Genomic DNA, 15,454 nt, shown 5'->3' with positions numbered 1-15,454 from the left:
CTGGCCATTGGCCTCTTCCACATGGTGAAACTGAAACTTATTTGGCAGTTATCTTCTTTGTGTATCACCTGTTTACTTCTCTCATTAAGTTATCCACCTAGTTGCTGAAGGCATTAACTTTTGTGACCCTTTGATATTAGAAACAGTTGTATGGCATTTTATATACTCTGCCCTTCCAGGTTTAATTCACTTAACCTTTTCTATATACCTTGCAGCATTAGATAGACAAAGATCAGTGGGGTTTCTAAGGCTCCAGTGGGATAATTATTAAGATAAAGAAGTGGTCTTGCCTCCCTGACCCACACAGCTACTTCTTCCGATAGTCCTCAGACCTCATGGGTAGAGCACTGGGCAGTTGCCTTGTTCTGAAAGCTAAGGCTTTTAGTTACAGGAAGAAGCTCAATACCTAGGCACTTTGGACTTAGGAGTTCTTAACCTAGGGTCAATAGATTCTCAGTAGGAGGTCTGTGGATGTGGATGGGAAAAATTTTTTATCTTTAACCACAACTGAAATTTAGCATTTCAGTTAGGACCATGGAAAACAAACCACAGTATCAATTAGCAATACCTATATGAGATTATAATATTTTCATATAGTAGGTTGCAGGTACCTCAATATCATTTATACCTATCACTAGCTTCAAAATTATGGTAGTTACCCTTGCTGCTGGACTTTACTTAATGTGTAAATAAAGAAGTATTACTATGTTACAAATTTGTTAATATTTTGATAATCGTATTTCAATATAATTCATTTCCTTTGTAAGTTATATATTTTGTGCATTTATAAACAATCTGAGAAGGAGGTCCAGGGACTTCACCAGGCTGCCAAGGTGTCCGTACCACAAAAAAAGGCTAAGAACTCCTGGATTCAAAGGACCCACTGACAAAACAGTACAACCATTTCCCGAAATCAAATGCATTCTTTTCAGGGTGCTTTCCTGATCAGATCTTAGAAAAAATCTAATGGAATGCAGGCTTCTGGACTACAACTCCCAGAAGGTGATGCGGCCCCAGGGCCTATCCGGAGTTGAGACAATGACTCCACCCAGTTGTCCTGTGTACCGCTTGACAGCCTACGATTCCCGGCATTCATGGCGGCTGTTTATGCCTTGGGGACATTATGGACGCCGAGTTATTGCTGGGATTTGTAGTCATTTCATGTATCTCTGGTAGTCGGTTCCCTCTTACAGTATCTGAGGGTGGCTTCGAGAAAAAAGAGGCAGGAAATGTAGCAATTAAACAAACGGGTCCTCTACATCTGCCGGTACCGGGTCTGGTTCCCAAGCGCGTGAGGCGGAAGTGGTGGTGGCCGGCGCGGCCGGAAGTTCAGATCAGCTGATGGGGGAGGCGGCGCCGCAGCCGCGGAGAGGCCCCGGCTGCCGAGCGCTTCGTCCGGGCCCAGAGTCTCGGATACTGGCCACGATCCCCGTTCGCACCTCGCACTTGGGCGAGGCCCGGTCCCATATCCCTTCCAGGCTTGAGATCCTCGTCCGGCACGGCCGCCCTGAGCGCCCCGGCCACCCCCAGCCCCGGCTCGCCCCTCAGGCCCCGGGCCTCCCCTCAGCCCCCGGCCGGCGGCCCAGGCCCCGGATCCGCGGGGGGGGACCCGGCCCCGGGGGGTGCAGGCCCCATGGAGCTGATGTTCGCGGAGTGGGAGGACGGAGAGCGCTTTTCATTTGAAGATTCGGACCGCTTTGAGGAGGATTCGCTCTGTTCCTTCATCTCCGAGGCCGAGAGTCTCTGCCAGAACTGGCGGGGATGGCGCAAACAGTCAGCGGGGCCCAATTCCCCCACTGGCGGCGGTGGCGGAGGTGGCAGTGGCGGTACCAGAATGCGAGGTAAGGGTGAGCTGGGGGGAAGGGAACGGGCTGGCTCTGCTCAGGCCTTGCTGGGGAGCTGTCCCCGCTCGGGAGCTGTCCCGGACCGCGAGCTGTCCCGAGCAGCTTGGAACGGACTTCTGGACTCGCTTTTCGAGTCTTCCTGGGGTTGGCTTCTCCACACCAGCGTGTGTGTGTGTGTGTGTGTGTGTGTGTGTGTGTGTGTGTGTGTGTGTGTGTGTGTTGGAGTGATGGCTGGGAAATTCTGGGTTGGATACGATTAGCGACAGAAAGTAGATTTTTTTGTGGTTCATTTGCCTTAGTAATGGAATAGAAGAAAAAACTCCTCTGACTTGGGAATACTTACCTAGTTAAGCCCGCGGCAAGCCAGAAAATAGAAGAGAAGGAGGGTAGGGAATGGATTGTGAAGAAGGGACCACTTGAGGCGTGTCACCCCCATTGCAAAGTGCATTGGGAGCTTCTTGTTAGGGGTGATGATGATCTCTGATTCTGGCTACACCAAGAAGGGATTCCACTTATAGGAAAGTGGAGGTGAACTGGAGATTCCATAGTCACATAGGTTCAAATCAGAGGCTTGTTTCTTGTCCATATTGAACAGCTGTCAGAAGCTGGGACCACTGGATTAGAGCCTTAGATTTCTATCATCTGGGGCCTGGGGAAGAGTGTAGGAAACTGTCTCTAGAGTCTCCTTATGAAATGCTCTTCCTGCTTTGTGCTGTGAGTTTCTTTCATCCTGGGGTCTTTCAGTGAATTAACTGATTAGTGCTGTGAAGAATTTTGCTTTTATTAAAGGGGATTGAGGGAAGAGTGATGATAAGTGAAGCTCCACAGGCTCAAGACTTACCACATCCTTTCCCTGCCTTCCTCATGGCACAGTTTTTGTTCTGGGCCTCAATGCAAGCTGACTTTTTTCAGCAGTTGGGATTGTGATTGTACTCCGGCCATTCCAAACTCCCGTTTTCCAAACTTCCCTGCAGAGATTTCTAGCACCCTTTTGGGACAAAGAAGTGTACATATGTCACTTGTTAGGAGTGGTAGTGTTCAACTTCAGTTGGAGAGGTAGCATATGTTCTGTGCACATACACCCACACATGCACAAAGATCATAGGCAGTTTCACTGTGGGTCTTCTGTGGTCTCTGCTTTTTCACATTTGCATGTGTGGGTAGCCTTGGGGCTTAGAGCTCCTTCACTTTGAGGGAAGTAACTGAAGTAATGTCGGTGAAAATTTTCAACATACTGGTATCTTCCTGAATAGGTTAAAATCTAGAAAAGCATGTCATTCCCCAAACCCGCTGCCATCCCGGGGTACTCTCAGTCTCTCACTTGTAAAATAAGGAGGTTAACTTTTTAAAAAAAAAAAAAAAAAAAGAGGTTTCTTTCAGCTCCATGATTTTCTGATCTGTCTTCTAATTTGACCAGCAATTTGGTGAGATATGTATGCAGTCTGTCGCGTTTCACCTTTTTAAAAATTTATTTATTTTTGAGAGAGAGAGAGAGAGAGAGCAAGCAGGGAAGGGGTGGAGAGAGGAGAGAGAGAATCCCAAGCAGGCATCACACTGTCAGTGCAGAGCCTATGCAGGGCTCGAACTCACGAACCACGAAAATCTTGACCTGAGCTGAAACTAAGAGTTAGACGCGTAACCGACTAAGCCACCTGGGCGCCCCTCACCATTTATTGATTAAAACTGTGGGAAACCTTGAGTGGTAACTCCATCCTACCCCAGGTGTTTTCAGGAGCAGCAGCTAGGTTCCCTTGGGATAACCCATCTTCCTCCCCATCCCCCTTCCAGGCTTCCAATTGTAGGAAGCCAAGGATCAGGTGTGCCAAGGGACATGCAGCCTCTCTTGCTACTGGAGGTCCCTCTCTTAACTCCTTTGGGCTCTGGCCTGTCTCCTCTCCTTAGTTAGAGGCCTAGAATAATCTAGAGAAAAAGGGATAGTAAAAAGCAGTTGGAGAAGAGAATGTCAGGGGAGAGACATTAACAATGTAGTATCAATATAAAGTGCTAGGTGTAAGGGAAATTAGATGCCAAGCCATGTGAGAGCGTTACTTGCTAGGATCCTGGAACACACCTGTTTGGCCAGGAGTTTCTGGGATATCTGTGGTGTCTTCTGTTCTAGACCTTAGGTAGCAAGTTATGGGCTGCAGTTGGTTAGCTCCCCTCCCCCAGATGAAATCTTAAGAGTTGATGTATCCTAACAGGAGGGTCCCTTGGTTTTTCATCCAGATCTCCCTTTTCTTTCATAGTGAAGGTGGGGCCCAAGATGTTAGGCGCTGGCATTGGTGCCAGGTAATCATGACCCTTTTCATTTCCCCTTCTCTTTACCCTCACCTAAACCTTTGTTTCCAAAGATGGACTTGTGATCCCATTGGTGGAGCTCTCAGCAAAGCAGGTGGCATTTCATATCCCATTTGAAGTGGTGGAGAAAGTTTATCCCCCAGTGCCTGAGCAGCTACAGCTCCGAATTGCTTTTTGGAGCTTCCCTGAGAATGAAGAGGATATCCGGTGAGGCTAAAGGACTGATGGTGGGGAGTGGGTCCTGATATTCCACACTGTGTGCTGGGTTTCCTCCAAAACAAAGGAGATACTGTGTTTGGGGTTGTAAGAAGAAGACAAGGGGAGGAGTGCCTGGGATTTTCCCCAAGAGGGAGTGACCCTGGGGAGAGCGTGTCCAGGGCATTGTGGTCTCTGACAGGTTGTTTGCTGAGTTGTGGCTGTGTCCTCTTCTTCACTCCCAGGCTGTATTCGTGCCTGGCCAATGGCAGTGCCGATGAGTTCCAGCGAGGGGACCAGCTGTTCCGCATGAGGGCTGTGAAAGACCCACTGCAGATAGGTAAGGGTCCCATCATGCCCTGTGGCACCCCCTGCTCTGCCCATCCCCTGTATTATGAGTTAAGGACCTACTGCAAGAAGCTGGAGCAGGTTGTTGGAATAACTGCAGGGCCAGGGTTGAGGGCAGAGAGTTATGTCTTGATGGCTCTCCCTGACCATACCCATGTTTCTCCCCAGGGTTCCACCTGAGTGCTACAGTGGTGCCACCTCAGATGGTCCCCCCCAAAGGGGCGTACAACGTGGCTGTGATGTTTGACCGCTGCCGGGTCACTTCCTGCAGCTGCACCTGTGGGGCTGGGGCCAAATGGTGCACTCACGTCGTGGCACTCTGTCTCTTCCGCATCCACAACGTGAGGCCCTCCCAATTTATCCTGGCCCTATCCTACGCTCCATCCCCCCCTTCTCTGCTGCATGCCTGGCCACAATGTGAGCCTCCTCGCCTCCCTTAATCTGCCTGTCTTTCCCTTGCTCCAGTGTCAGCAAACCTTTTCCAGCTTGTTCTGTTTCTCTCTGTTTCTCCTTCAGGCTTCTGCAGTCTGCTTGCGTGCCCCAGTATCAGAGTCCCTGTCTCGGCTGCAGAGGGACCAGCTGCAGAAGTTTGCTCAGTACCTCATCAGTGAGCTCCCTCAGCAGGTGAGTGAGGTTGGGACACCCTTCTCCAACTCTAAGCTCCAGGACTACATATTAGTCTTCATGTTAGGCCAAGGCCAACTTGGGTCACTTATGCCTTTGTCCCTTTCCCCCTCAGATCCTCCCCACGGCCCAGCGTCTTCTGGATGAACTCCTCTCTTCCCAGTCAACAGCCATCAATACAGTGTGTGGAGCCCCCGGTGAGTGTGGAGAGAAGGAAGGGCAGTCGGAAGGAAGAAAGCTGGTGGTGCAGAGCACCACTTACTAAAAGCTTGCTGTTGTCAGGTGAATCCAGGCCCCTATCTCTATGTAACTGACTACCTATCATCCCCAGACCCCACAGCAGGGCCCTCTGCCTCTGACCAGAGTACATGGTATTTGGACGAGTCAACACTCACTGATAACATCAAGAAGACACTACACAAGTTCTGTGGACCTTCGCCTGTGGTCTTCAGGTAAATTGGATCTCTCTATGTCTGTGTCTGTGGTGGAAGGGAACAGCCCTCAGGCTGTTAATCGATCCTTTGCTCTGTTAATACCTGTGCCTCAAGAATTTTTGTCTTAGACATCTTTTGTCTCCTACACTCTGTATTTTGGGTCAGGGCCTCTTTTGTGTCAAAGCCCTGGTGCACTTTCACCTGTCGTATGCAGCCCCATCTCAGAGTAATCATTTTCCACTCCATTACCTTCACAGTGATGTGAACTCTATGTATCTGTCTTCCACGGAGCCTCCAGCTGCTGCTGAATGGGCATGTCTGCTGCGCCCTCTGAGGGGCCGCGAGCCAGAGGGTGTCTGGAACCTACTTAGCATTGTGCGGGAGATGTTCAAACGGAGAGACAGCAATGCTGCCCCTTTGTTGGAAATCCTCACTGACCAGTGCCTCACCTATGAACAGGTAACCCTCCAGAGTTGGGTGGCCCCACTGTGGTTCATTTTCTCCTTCCCTTAACTTCATTTACCTCTTGCTGACAGGGACACTGGGGAGGGCTGCTCTTCTTTTCTCCAAACTATTAGGTGCATCTCAGAGCTCTCTGTTTCCAGATAACAGGTTGGTGGTACAGCGTGCGCACCTCAGCCTCACACAGCAGTGCCAGTGGACACACGGGCCGTAGCAATGGGCAGTCAGAGGTAGCGGCCCATGCATGTGCCAGCATGTGTGATGAGATGGTCACACTGTGGAGGCTAGCTGTTTTGGACCCTGCACTCAGCCCCCAGCGGTGAGTCTCCCCCTAGGCTCATCACAGCACGGATATTGGGCCAGCCCAGGACAGTCCAAGGCCTCATATCATGTGCACATAGAAACGTACTATTCTTCTAGTCCTAGGGAAATGGGAGGTACTGAGCGTTAAGGTTACCAGTGATTTAGGCATCCTTTTTCTGAGAAGCTCTCTTCCTTTCCTCCCTTAAATAGCTCCCACTTTCCCAAATACCTGAGTATTGGAGTGATGTGTATAAGCTGGCTCAAGAAGTTCTTCCCTGGGTCCCTTCCTGTACCCTCCTTCTGGGGGTTATGCCTGCTCTGTCTCCTTCCATCCCTTCTCAGAGCAGAATGTAGTCCCCCAGCAACCTCCCCAACTTTGTTCCCACAGCCGCCGGGAATTGTGTGCCCAGCTACGCCAGTGGCAACTGAAGGTGATTGAGAATGTGAAGCGGGGACAGCACAAAAAGACCCTGGAGCGGCTCTTCCCTGGCTTCCGGCCAGCGGTGGAGGCCTGCTACTTCAACTGGGAAGAGGCCTACCCACTCCCTGGTGTCACCTACAGCGGCACCGACCGGAAGTTGGCACTGTGCTGGGCCCGAGCCCTGCCCCCTCGGCCAGGTGCCTCCCGATCTGGGGGCCTGGAGGAATCCCGGGAGCGGCCCCGATCTCTTCCTTCTGAGCCAGCTGTGCGGCCCAAGGAGCCTGGGGCCAAGCGCAAGGGATTGGGTGAGGGGGTCCCCTCATCGCAGCGGGGTCCCCGCCGCCTCTCTGCTGAGGGGGGAGATAAGTCTCTGCATAAGATGGGTCCAGGTGGGGGCAAAGCCAAGGCACTGGGTGGGGCTGGCAGTGGGGGCAAGGGATCAGCAGGCGGTGGGAGCAAGCGACGGCTGAGCAGCGAAGACAGCTCCCTGGAGCCGGATCTGGCTGAGATGAGCCTGGATGACAGCAGCCTGGCCCTCGGTGCAGAGGCCAGCACCTTTGGTGGATTCCCTGAGAGCCCGCCACCCTGCCCTCCTCCTGGTGGCTCCCGTGGTCCTTCCACCTTCCTTCCTGAACCCCCAGATACTTATGAAGAAGATGGTGGTGTGTACTTCTCAGAAGGGCCTGAGCCTCCCACAGCCTCTGCTGGCCCCCATGGCCTACTGCCTGGGGAGGTCTGTACCCGGGATGACCTCCCTTCCACAGATGAGAGTGGCAATGGGCTCCCCAAAACCAAAGAGGCAGCCACTGCAGTTGGAGAGGAGGATGATGACTACCAGGCATATTATCTGAATGCCCAGGATGGGGCTGGAGGCGAGGAAGAGAAGGCTGAGGGCGGGGCTGGGGAGGAGCACGACCTGTTTGCTGGGCTGAAGCCACTGGAACAGGAGAGCCGCATGGAGGTGAGGGGACTCTGAGGGGACACTGAGGGTGCTCTTTCGCTACAGCTGGGAGAGGGGCCATCTGGCTCTAATTGGGAATGTCAGGACTGTAGTGAGGCTGTTAGAAGCCTTTTGCGGGCTCCTGTCTGGCCTCCCTGCCTACAGTCCGTTCTTTTCACTGCTTCCATATTGATATTCCTGAAATGTCTGATTGTGTCCCTCTGCTGCTTAAAAGTCTTCAGTGGTTTCCCACTGCCCTTGGCATGACCTGTGAGGCCTCACTTGGTCTGATCTTTGTATGCTTTTTCAGCCTCATCTAGGCATTCTGCCCTTTCTACTACAGTCAGTCAAACCATTCCTCTAGCTTGCCATGCTCTCTCTTGCATCCTTACATTTGCACAGATTGGCCTGTCTGCCTAGAATCTTCTTCCCTCACCTTTCCTGGCTAGCTTCTGTTCTTTCTGCAGGTCTCAGGTATCTTAGAGATCACTTCCTCTAGGAAGTCTTCCCTGAGCTTGCCCCTTTGCCCCAGGTCCCAGTGAAGTATCTTACTCACTTATGCCCCTCTTGGCCTTTCCCAGTGGTAGCTGGCTTCACGCAGGTTTGTGCGTTCATGTGTCTGTTTCTCTAATCAGACTGTGAGTTCCTGTGGTATACCCAGGACCAGCATAGGGCCTAGCATATAGCAGGTACTCATGGGATGTTTGCTGCTTGAGTATGAGTATGGTGTCCTGCCCCTGGAAGTTGGGGCTTCAACCTGTGTGGTGCCCGTCCTCTCCAGATATTGTTTGCCTGTGCTGAGGCCCTGCATGCGCACGGCTACAGCAGTGAGGCCTCCCGCCTCACTGTGGAGCTTGCCCAGGACCTGCTAGCCAACCCACCTGACCTCAAGGTAGAGCCGCCCCCTGCCAAGGTGAGAGACCCCCCATTCCCTTCTCCCCCCATTTATTGCTAACCCTCTTCTATGCCCCACCCCAAGTGAGAGCCTCCTCACTCCACCAAGATGAGTCAGACTCATATGTCTGCTTCCTTGTACTTCCCCTCTTTAGGGCAAGAAGAACAAGGTATCTACGAGCCGTCAGACCTGGGTGGCTACCAACACCCTGACGAAGGCAGCCTTCCTGTTGACAGTGCTAAGTGAACGCCCAGAGCACCACAACCTGGCCTTCCGAGTTGGCATGTTTGCCTTGGAGCTACAGCGGCCCCCAGCTTCTACCAAGGCCTTGGAGGTCGGAGGTTCCATCAGCCTTGTACTGCAGTCTCCTCAGGGACTCCTCAGAGACTTATAGCTTGATCTCTACTGAAGTGTTAGCGGTCTGAGTTTCTTCCTGTATCCTTAGGTGAAGCTGGCATACCAGGAGTCTGAGGTGGCTGCCCTGCTCAAGAAGATTCCTCTGGGTCCAAGTGAGATGAGTACCATGCGGTGCCGGGCAGAGGAGCTTCGGGAGGGGACACTCTGTGACTATCGGCCCGTTTTGCCTCTCATGCTGGCCAGTTTCATCTTTGACGTTCTCTGTGCTCCAGGTATGGTGCGTGACTCTACTCGAGTGGGGATCTTGGGTAGGAGTAGTTTTCTCTAAGGAGAAACCAAGAGGCCCAAAGCTCTGAATTATCCTTAGGATCCATCAGGCAACTTCATGAGTGGTCTGGAATGATGAGGGTCTTGGGTTGCCTACATTTCATTCTTTCCAATGACACTTCTTTCTGCCTGACTTATTCCACCTTTCATCCAGTGGTTTCTCCCACGGGTTCCCGTCCACCAAGTCGTAACTGGAACAACGAGATGCCTGGGGATGAGGAGCTGGGATTTGAAGCAGCAGTTGCTGCCTTAGGTGAGTCTGGAGTATCTTGAGCACTTCTGTGAGCTAGTTGGCCCAGGCCTTGAAGGGCATGAGACATGGTCCCTGTTTGAAGGGGTGGTATGGTAGTGGGACAGCCAGAATGTGACATGTTTGAACCAGGTAGTACAGTCAAGAATTTAGGGACAAAAGGTGTGCTATGGCACACAAAATGTAAGGAAAGGATTCAGGAAGGGTATAGAATACGGAATGTAGGTCAAAAGATCAGTTAAGTTTTTGGTAAGGGGACAAAACACCATGAATAAAGACAGGGACCATCAAGTCTTAATGAGGGCAAGGAGTCAAACTTCCTTGAAGTGATGGGTATGCCATGAAGGTAGAGTGGGCCAATTATGAAGGTCTTAAAAAGCAGATCAGAGCTAAGGCCGGATGTAATAGGCAATTGGGACCTTCCACGGGGGATGTGGGTTGGACCAGGAGAACTCCTTATCTCACATATGCTGGTGGCTGGGCAGCCCTGGCCTGTTCACTTTGGCTGTCTTGGGAGTTACGGCCATTCTCAGTCCCTATGAGACCCTTCTTCTCACAGGTATGAAGACAACAGTGAGCGAGGCAGAGCATCCCCTCCTGTGTGAAGGCACACGTCGGGAGAAGGGTGACCTGGCACTGGCACTAATGATCACTTACAAGGATGATCAAGCCAAGCTCAAAAAGGTAGGGACTGAAGTACTAGGATTTTGACAGGCAGAGAGCAAAATTTTACCCTTTCTCAGAGGATTGCAGTCCAATGAGGAAAGGGCTATACTGCCCATAGGGGATAAGTGGAAAATCTTGGGGACACTTGATAAAGAATAAGACCAATGGTTCTCGTAGGAGTGCTTGGGCAGGGGATGAAAGAAAAGAAGCAGTTACTCATTTATTTCAATATTTACTGAATATCAATGTAGTCAGTCCTGTGTTAAGTGTTAGGATATCAAGATATGTAAGCCGGTGCCTATCATCCAGGAGGTTCTCCTATGGTTGTGACTGGGGAAGGCTTCCCGAAGAGGTAGTATTAAGCTGTTTCAAAGAGAAAGTAAGGTAATAGAAATAGAAATCCGGATATAAAGGGCATCCTGTCACTGCTTCTCTCTTCTTCAGATCTTAGACAAACTCTTGGACCGAGAGAGCCAGACGCATAAGCCCCAGACACTGAGTTCATTCTACTCATCCAGCCGCCCAGCCACAGCCAGCCAGAGGTCTCCTTCAAAGCATGGGGGCCCATCTGCCCCAGGGGCCCTGCAACCACTGACCTCGGGCTCTGCAGGGCCTCCTCAGCCAGGGAATGTGGCAGGGGCTGGGCCAGGCCCCAGTGAGGGCTTCACAGAGAAGAATGTGCCTGGTGAGGTGGGGGCACTGGGCAGGGGGGGATGAATGGTATGGATTCATGTTGGGGTCCCCTTTCCTTGGCTTATCCCAATGTCCTATTTTCCCCACCTAGAAAGTTCCCCACATTCTCCCTGTGAGGGCCTCCCATCTGAGGCAGCTTTGACCCCAAGGGCGGAAGGGAAGGTTCCCAGCCGCCTGGCACTTGGCAGTCGTGGAGGCTACAATGGACGGGGTTGGGGCTCCCCAGGGCGGCCTAAGAAGAAACACACAGGTATGACAGCCTGTGGGATGACACGGAGGGAGGGATTTCCTGAAGTGTGAATTCTGTAACTTCTAGCTTCTGAGACTGATTTGTCTTGGGGAGTTAGGCATGGCCAGCATTGACAGCAGTGCCCCTGAAACAACATCGGATAGTTCCCCCACCTTAAGCCGGAGGCCACTTCGAGGGGGCTGGGCCCCCACCTCCTGGGGCCGAGGACAGGACAGTGACAGCATTAGCAGCTCTTCCTCGGACTCTCTGGGCTCCTCATCCTCCAGTGGAAGTCGCCGGGCCAGTGCCAGTGGAGGGGCCCGGGCAAAGACCGTTGAAGTTGGCAGGTCAGTGGAAGAAATACTCCTCTCATTTGGCCCACCCTCAGAGTCACATCCCTGGTGTAATCCAACTATTATTCCCCCAGCGACACCACTTATCCTGCTCTTTCCTGCCTACCTGGACACCCATTTCAGAGAAACCCCAATCCCCGTCCCTACCCCATTGCCCCCTCAGGTACAAGGGCCGCCGTCCCGAGAGTCATGCCCCCCATGTACCCAATCAGCCATCAGAGGCAGCTGCACACTTCTACTTCGAACTGGCGAAGACGGTGCTGATCAAGGCAGGGGGCAACAGCAGCACTTCCATTTTCACACATCCATCTTCCTCAGGGGGCCATCAGGGTCCTCACCGCAACCTGCACCTTTGCGCCTTCGAGATTGGGCTTTATGCCCTTGGCCTGCACAACTTTGTTTCTCCCAACTGGCTCTCACGTACTTATTCTTCGCATGTTTCCTGGATTACAGGTAAACCCAGTATCTTGATTTGGGAATGGGCTGGGGATTAATTGATAGAAATGAGAGTCTTATCCTTGTGGAGTTACTGATCTGATAGAAGACACCATACTAACCACCCCCCCCCCTTTTTTTTTTTTTGCTCCTTTCCTTGAAGGTCAGGCAATGGAGATTGGTAGTGCAGCCCTGACTATACTGGTAGAATGCTGGGACGGACACCTGACGCCCCCTGAGGTTGCATCCCTGGCTGACAGGGCATCACGGGCACGAGACTCCAATATGGTGAGGGCAGCAGCGGAGTTAGCCCTAAGCTGCCTGCCTCATGCCCATGCATTGAACCCCAATGAGATCCAGCGGGCCCTGGTGCAGTGCAAGGAGCAGGTATTTCTACAGGCAATCTGGGGACTTGCTTTCAGGTATCTAGGAAGGGACATGGGGAAAACTAACAGCCCAGCTCGATTTCCAAATCTTAAAGTTCACAAATTTTCTAGTTTGTGCTATTATGGTGACACTTGACATATTAATGCACTTTCACATCTATTACTTCTTTTGCCTTACGACTCTGAGGTTAGGATTATTCCTGTTTATAGATAAGAAAATGGAGATCTATAGGTTAGGGACCAAGGTGGTCACCAGGTTGGAATACTTGGGGAAGGCCTTGGGGAGATAGTGGGAACTGGATGGGAGGGAGTGGCTAGGTTAGTTTGGAACTGGGACTGTAAGTAGTTTGGAACTGGTCACCAAGTGTTTGTTCAGTGTCTGTGTGAGGCATTCATTGCTCTGACTCTGATGCCTCCCTGGGAACCAGCCAACTCAGAGGAAGATGTTGGAATGTCATTTACAACCATGCCTGAGTAAAGCCCCTCCCCTTAACTTCTGTGCCCCTTCCTTCCAGGATAACCTGATGTTGGAGAAGGCCTGCATGGCAGTGGAAGAAGCGGCTAAGGGTGGGGGTGTATACCCTGAAGTGTTGTTTGAGGTTGCTCACCAGTGGTTCTGGCTATATGAGCAAACAGCAGGTGGCTCATCCACAGCCCGTGAAGGGGCTACAAGCTGTAGTGCCAGTGGGATCAGGGCAGCTGGGGAGGCTGGGCGGGGGCTGCCTGAGGGCAGGGGGGGCCCAGGCACTGAGCCGGTTACAGTGGCGGCAGCAGCAGTGACAGCAGCAGCCACAGTGGTGCCAGTCATCTCAGTGGGGTCCAGTTTATATCCAGGTCCAGGACTGGGGCATGGTCATTCCCCTGGCCTGCACCCCTACACTGCTCTACAGCCCCACCTGCCCTGCAGCCCTCAATACCTCACCCACCCAGCTCACCCTGCCCACCCAATGCCTCATATGCCCCGGCCTGCCGTCTTCCCTGTGCCCAGCTCTGCATACCCACAGGTGAGACCAGTGTTTTGTTGGGGGGTTGGGCACATGGGAGAACATTAGGAGTTCATGTGGGGTTGGAGTGTGGGGTACTCTGGGAGAATAATAGGACTGTTGGTGAGGTGGTGGGGGTCTGGGGGGGGACTCAGGCCAACCAAGATAAGAAATGTAGGGATACCCACTTGTGGGATGAAGGGGGAGAACCACATCTTAATATAATTTCCTACTCTTTTCCCTGTCTCTAGGGTGTGCATCCTGCCTTCTTGGGGGCTCAGTACCCTTACTCAGTGACTCCCCCCTCACTTGCTGCCACTGCTGTGTCTTTCCCCGTCCCTTCCATGGCACCCATCACAGTACATCCCTACCACACAGAGCCAGGGCTCCCACTGCCCACCAGTGTGGCCTGTGAGTTGTGGGGACAGGGAACAGGTGAATGGAGGGGAGGTACACTGGGCAGGGGAGATGGGGGGAGGAACCCTCTCCATCCCTCTTTGGGCTGTGAATTCCTCATATAGCTTTCATCCCACCCTCAGTGAGCAGTGTCCATCCAGCATCCACGTTTCCAGCCATCCAGGGTGCCTCGTTGCCTGCTCTGACTACACAGCCCAGCCCTCTGGTGAGCGGAGGGTTTCCACCACCCGAGGAGGAGACCCACAGTCAGCCTGTCAACCCACACAGCCTACACCACCTGCACGCTGCCTACCGTGTTGGTGAGAGGTCTTTTTTTTGTGCCCCCACCTGCAGTTGTGCCAGAGGCTCTTTAGTGATGCCTCCCTCCCCATAGCTCTTACTTTGTTGTGGGGTCCGATGTACCAGATTGAGGTGCAGGGTGAAAAGGATGTACCTTCACTATGTGCCCACCCTTTTCTCCCAGGAATGCTGGCACTGGAGATGCTGGGTCGCCGGGCACACAACGATCACCCCAACAACTTCTCCCGCTCCCCCCCCCTACACTGATGATGTCAAATGGTTGCTGGGGCTGGCAGCAAAGCTGGGTAACACCTCCCCTCCCCAGGACCATTGTCCGCCCCCACCCACTTTCCCCACCTTCCTGTCCCAGACCTCCTTCCTAGCTCTTGCTCAGAGTTGAGGCCTTGGTCGGGTATGTGTGCGTGCGCGGGGGGTGGGGGGTTACCTCAGCTCCTGGGGTGGAGGGAGGCTCTCTGCCAGGCCAGAGCTGAGAGATAAAAGTTGGGTCCCTAGGGCAGAGGTGGCCACCCCCGTCTCATGCCCCTCCCCCTGCCCCCCAGGAGTGAACTACGTGCACCAGTTCTGTGTGGGGGCAGCCAAGGGGGTGCTGAGCCCGTTTGTGCTGCAGGAGATCGTCATGGAGACGCTGCAGCGGCTGAGCCCTGCTCATGCCCACAACCACCTGCGTGCCCCGGCCTTCCACCAACTGGTGCAGCGCTGCCAGCAGGCATACATGCAGGTGACAACCCTGGAAGTATGGAGTAGGGTGGAGCACCTCCTGGGCAGGCATGGAACTGATTACCCCGCATGCTAGGGAGGACGGGCCTGGTTCTGTGCTTAATGGCTCATCCTCTTCCAGTACATTCACCACCGTTTGATTCACCTGACCCCTGCCGACTACGACGACTTTGTGAATGCGATCCGCAGTGCCCGCAGCGCCTTCTGTCTGACACCCATGGGCATGATGCAGTTCAACGACATCCTGCAGAACCTCAAGCGCAGCAAACAGACCAAGGAGCTGTGGCAGCGGGTCTCACTCGAGATGACCACCTTCTCCCCATGAGTCTGGCCCCTCTAGGGTCCTATACAGGGATACAGGCCTGTGGCTATGGGGGCCCCTCACACAGAGGGAGTGAATCTTGGCTGGACAGATCATCCCCACTCAGTTCTCTGGTAGCCCAGACTGGCAGCTGCTCTTGGGCTGTAGCTTGGGGCCAAGATGTCTCAAACCCTAGAAGCCTAGGGTTGGGGGAGACAGCCCTATCTGGGAGGGGGCATTGGGTGGCCTCTGGTATTTATTTGGCATTTATAAATA

General features: G+C 52.9%; 1 protein-coding gene across 1 annotated transcript; it reads left to right on the top strand.

Moving 5' to 3' along the window:
• Positions 1-1,341: 1,341 nt before the first annotated feature.
• ZSWIM8 (zinc finger SWIM-type containing 8) lies at positions 1,342-15,297 on the top strand. Its single transcript, XM_032595139.1, is given in 27 exon segments — positions 1,342-1,841; positions 4,196-4,349; positions 4,583-4,677; positions 4,854-5,026; positions 5,202-5,309; positions 5,425-5,506; positions 5,641-5,761; positions 6,001-6,202; positions 6,349-6,524; positions 6,897-7,890; positions 8,651-8,782; positions 8,919-9,098; positions 9,210-9,393; positions 9,603-9,701; positions 10,258-10,382; positions 10,809-11,049; positions 11,149-11,307; positions 11,405-11,633; positions 11,803-12,092; positions 12,238-12,461; positions 12,976-13,464; positions 13,695-13,854; positions 13,983-14,159; positions 14,324-14,391; positions 14,393-14,444; positions 14,700-14,878; positions 14,999-15,297. Coding segments are annotated over 27 exon segments (5,505 nt in total). The 5' UTR covers positions 1,342-1,633; the 3' UTR covers positions 15,203-15,297.
• The last annotated feature ends 157 nt before the right edge of the window (positions 15,298-15,454 follow it).

This window comes from Lynx canadensis, chromosome D2, assembly GCF_007474595.2.
Source record: "Lynx canadensis isolate LIC74 chromosome D2, mLynCan4.pri.v2, whole genome shotgun sequence".
NCBI classification, from domain to species: Eukaryota; Metazoa; Chordata; class Mammalia; order Carnivora; family Felidae; genus Lynx; species Lynx canadensis.
The sequence above is the reverse complement of the archived record's forward strand: the minus strand, read 5'-3'. Positions and strand labels throughout refer to the sequence as shown.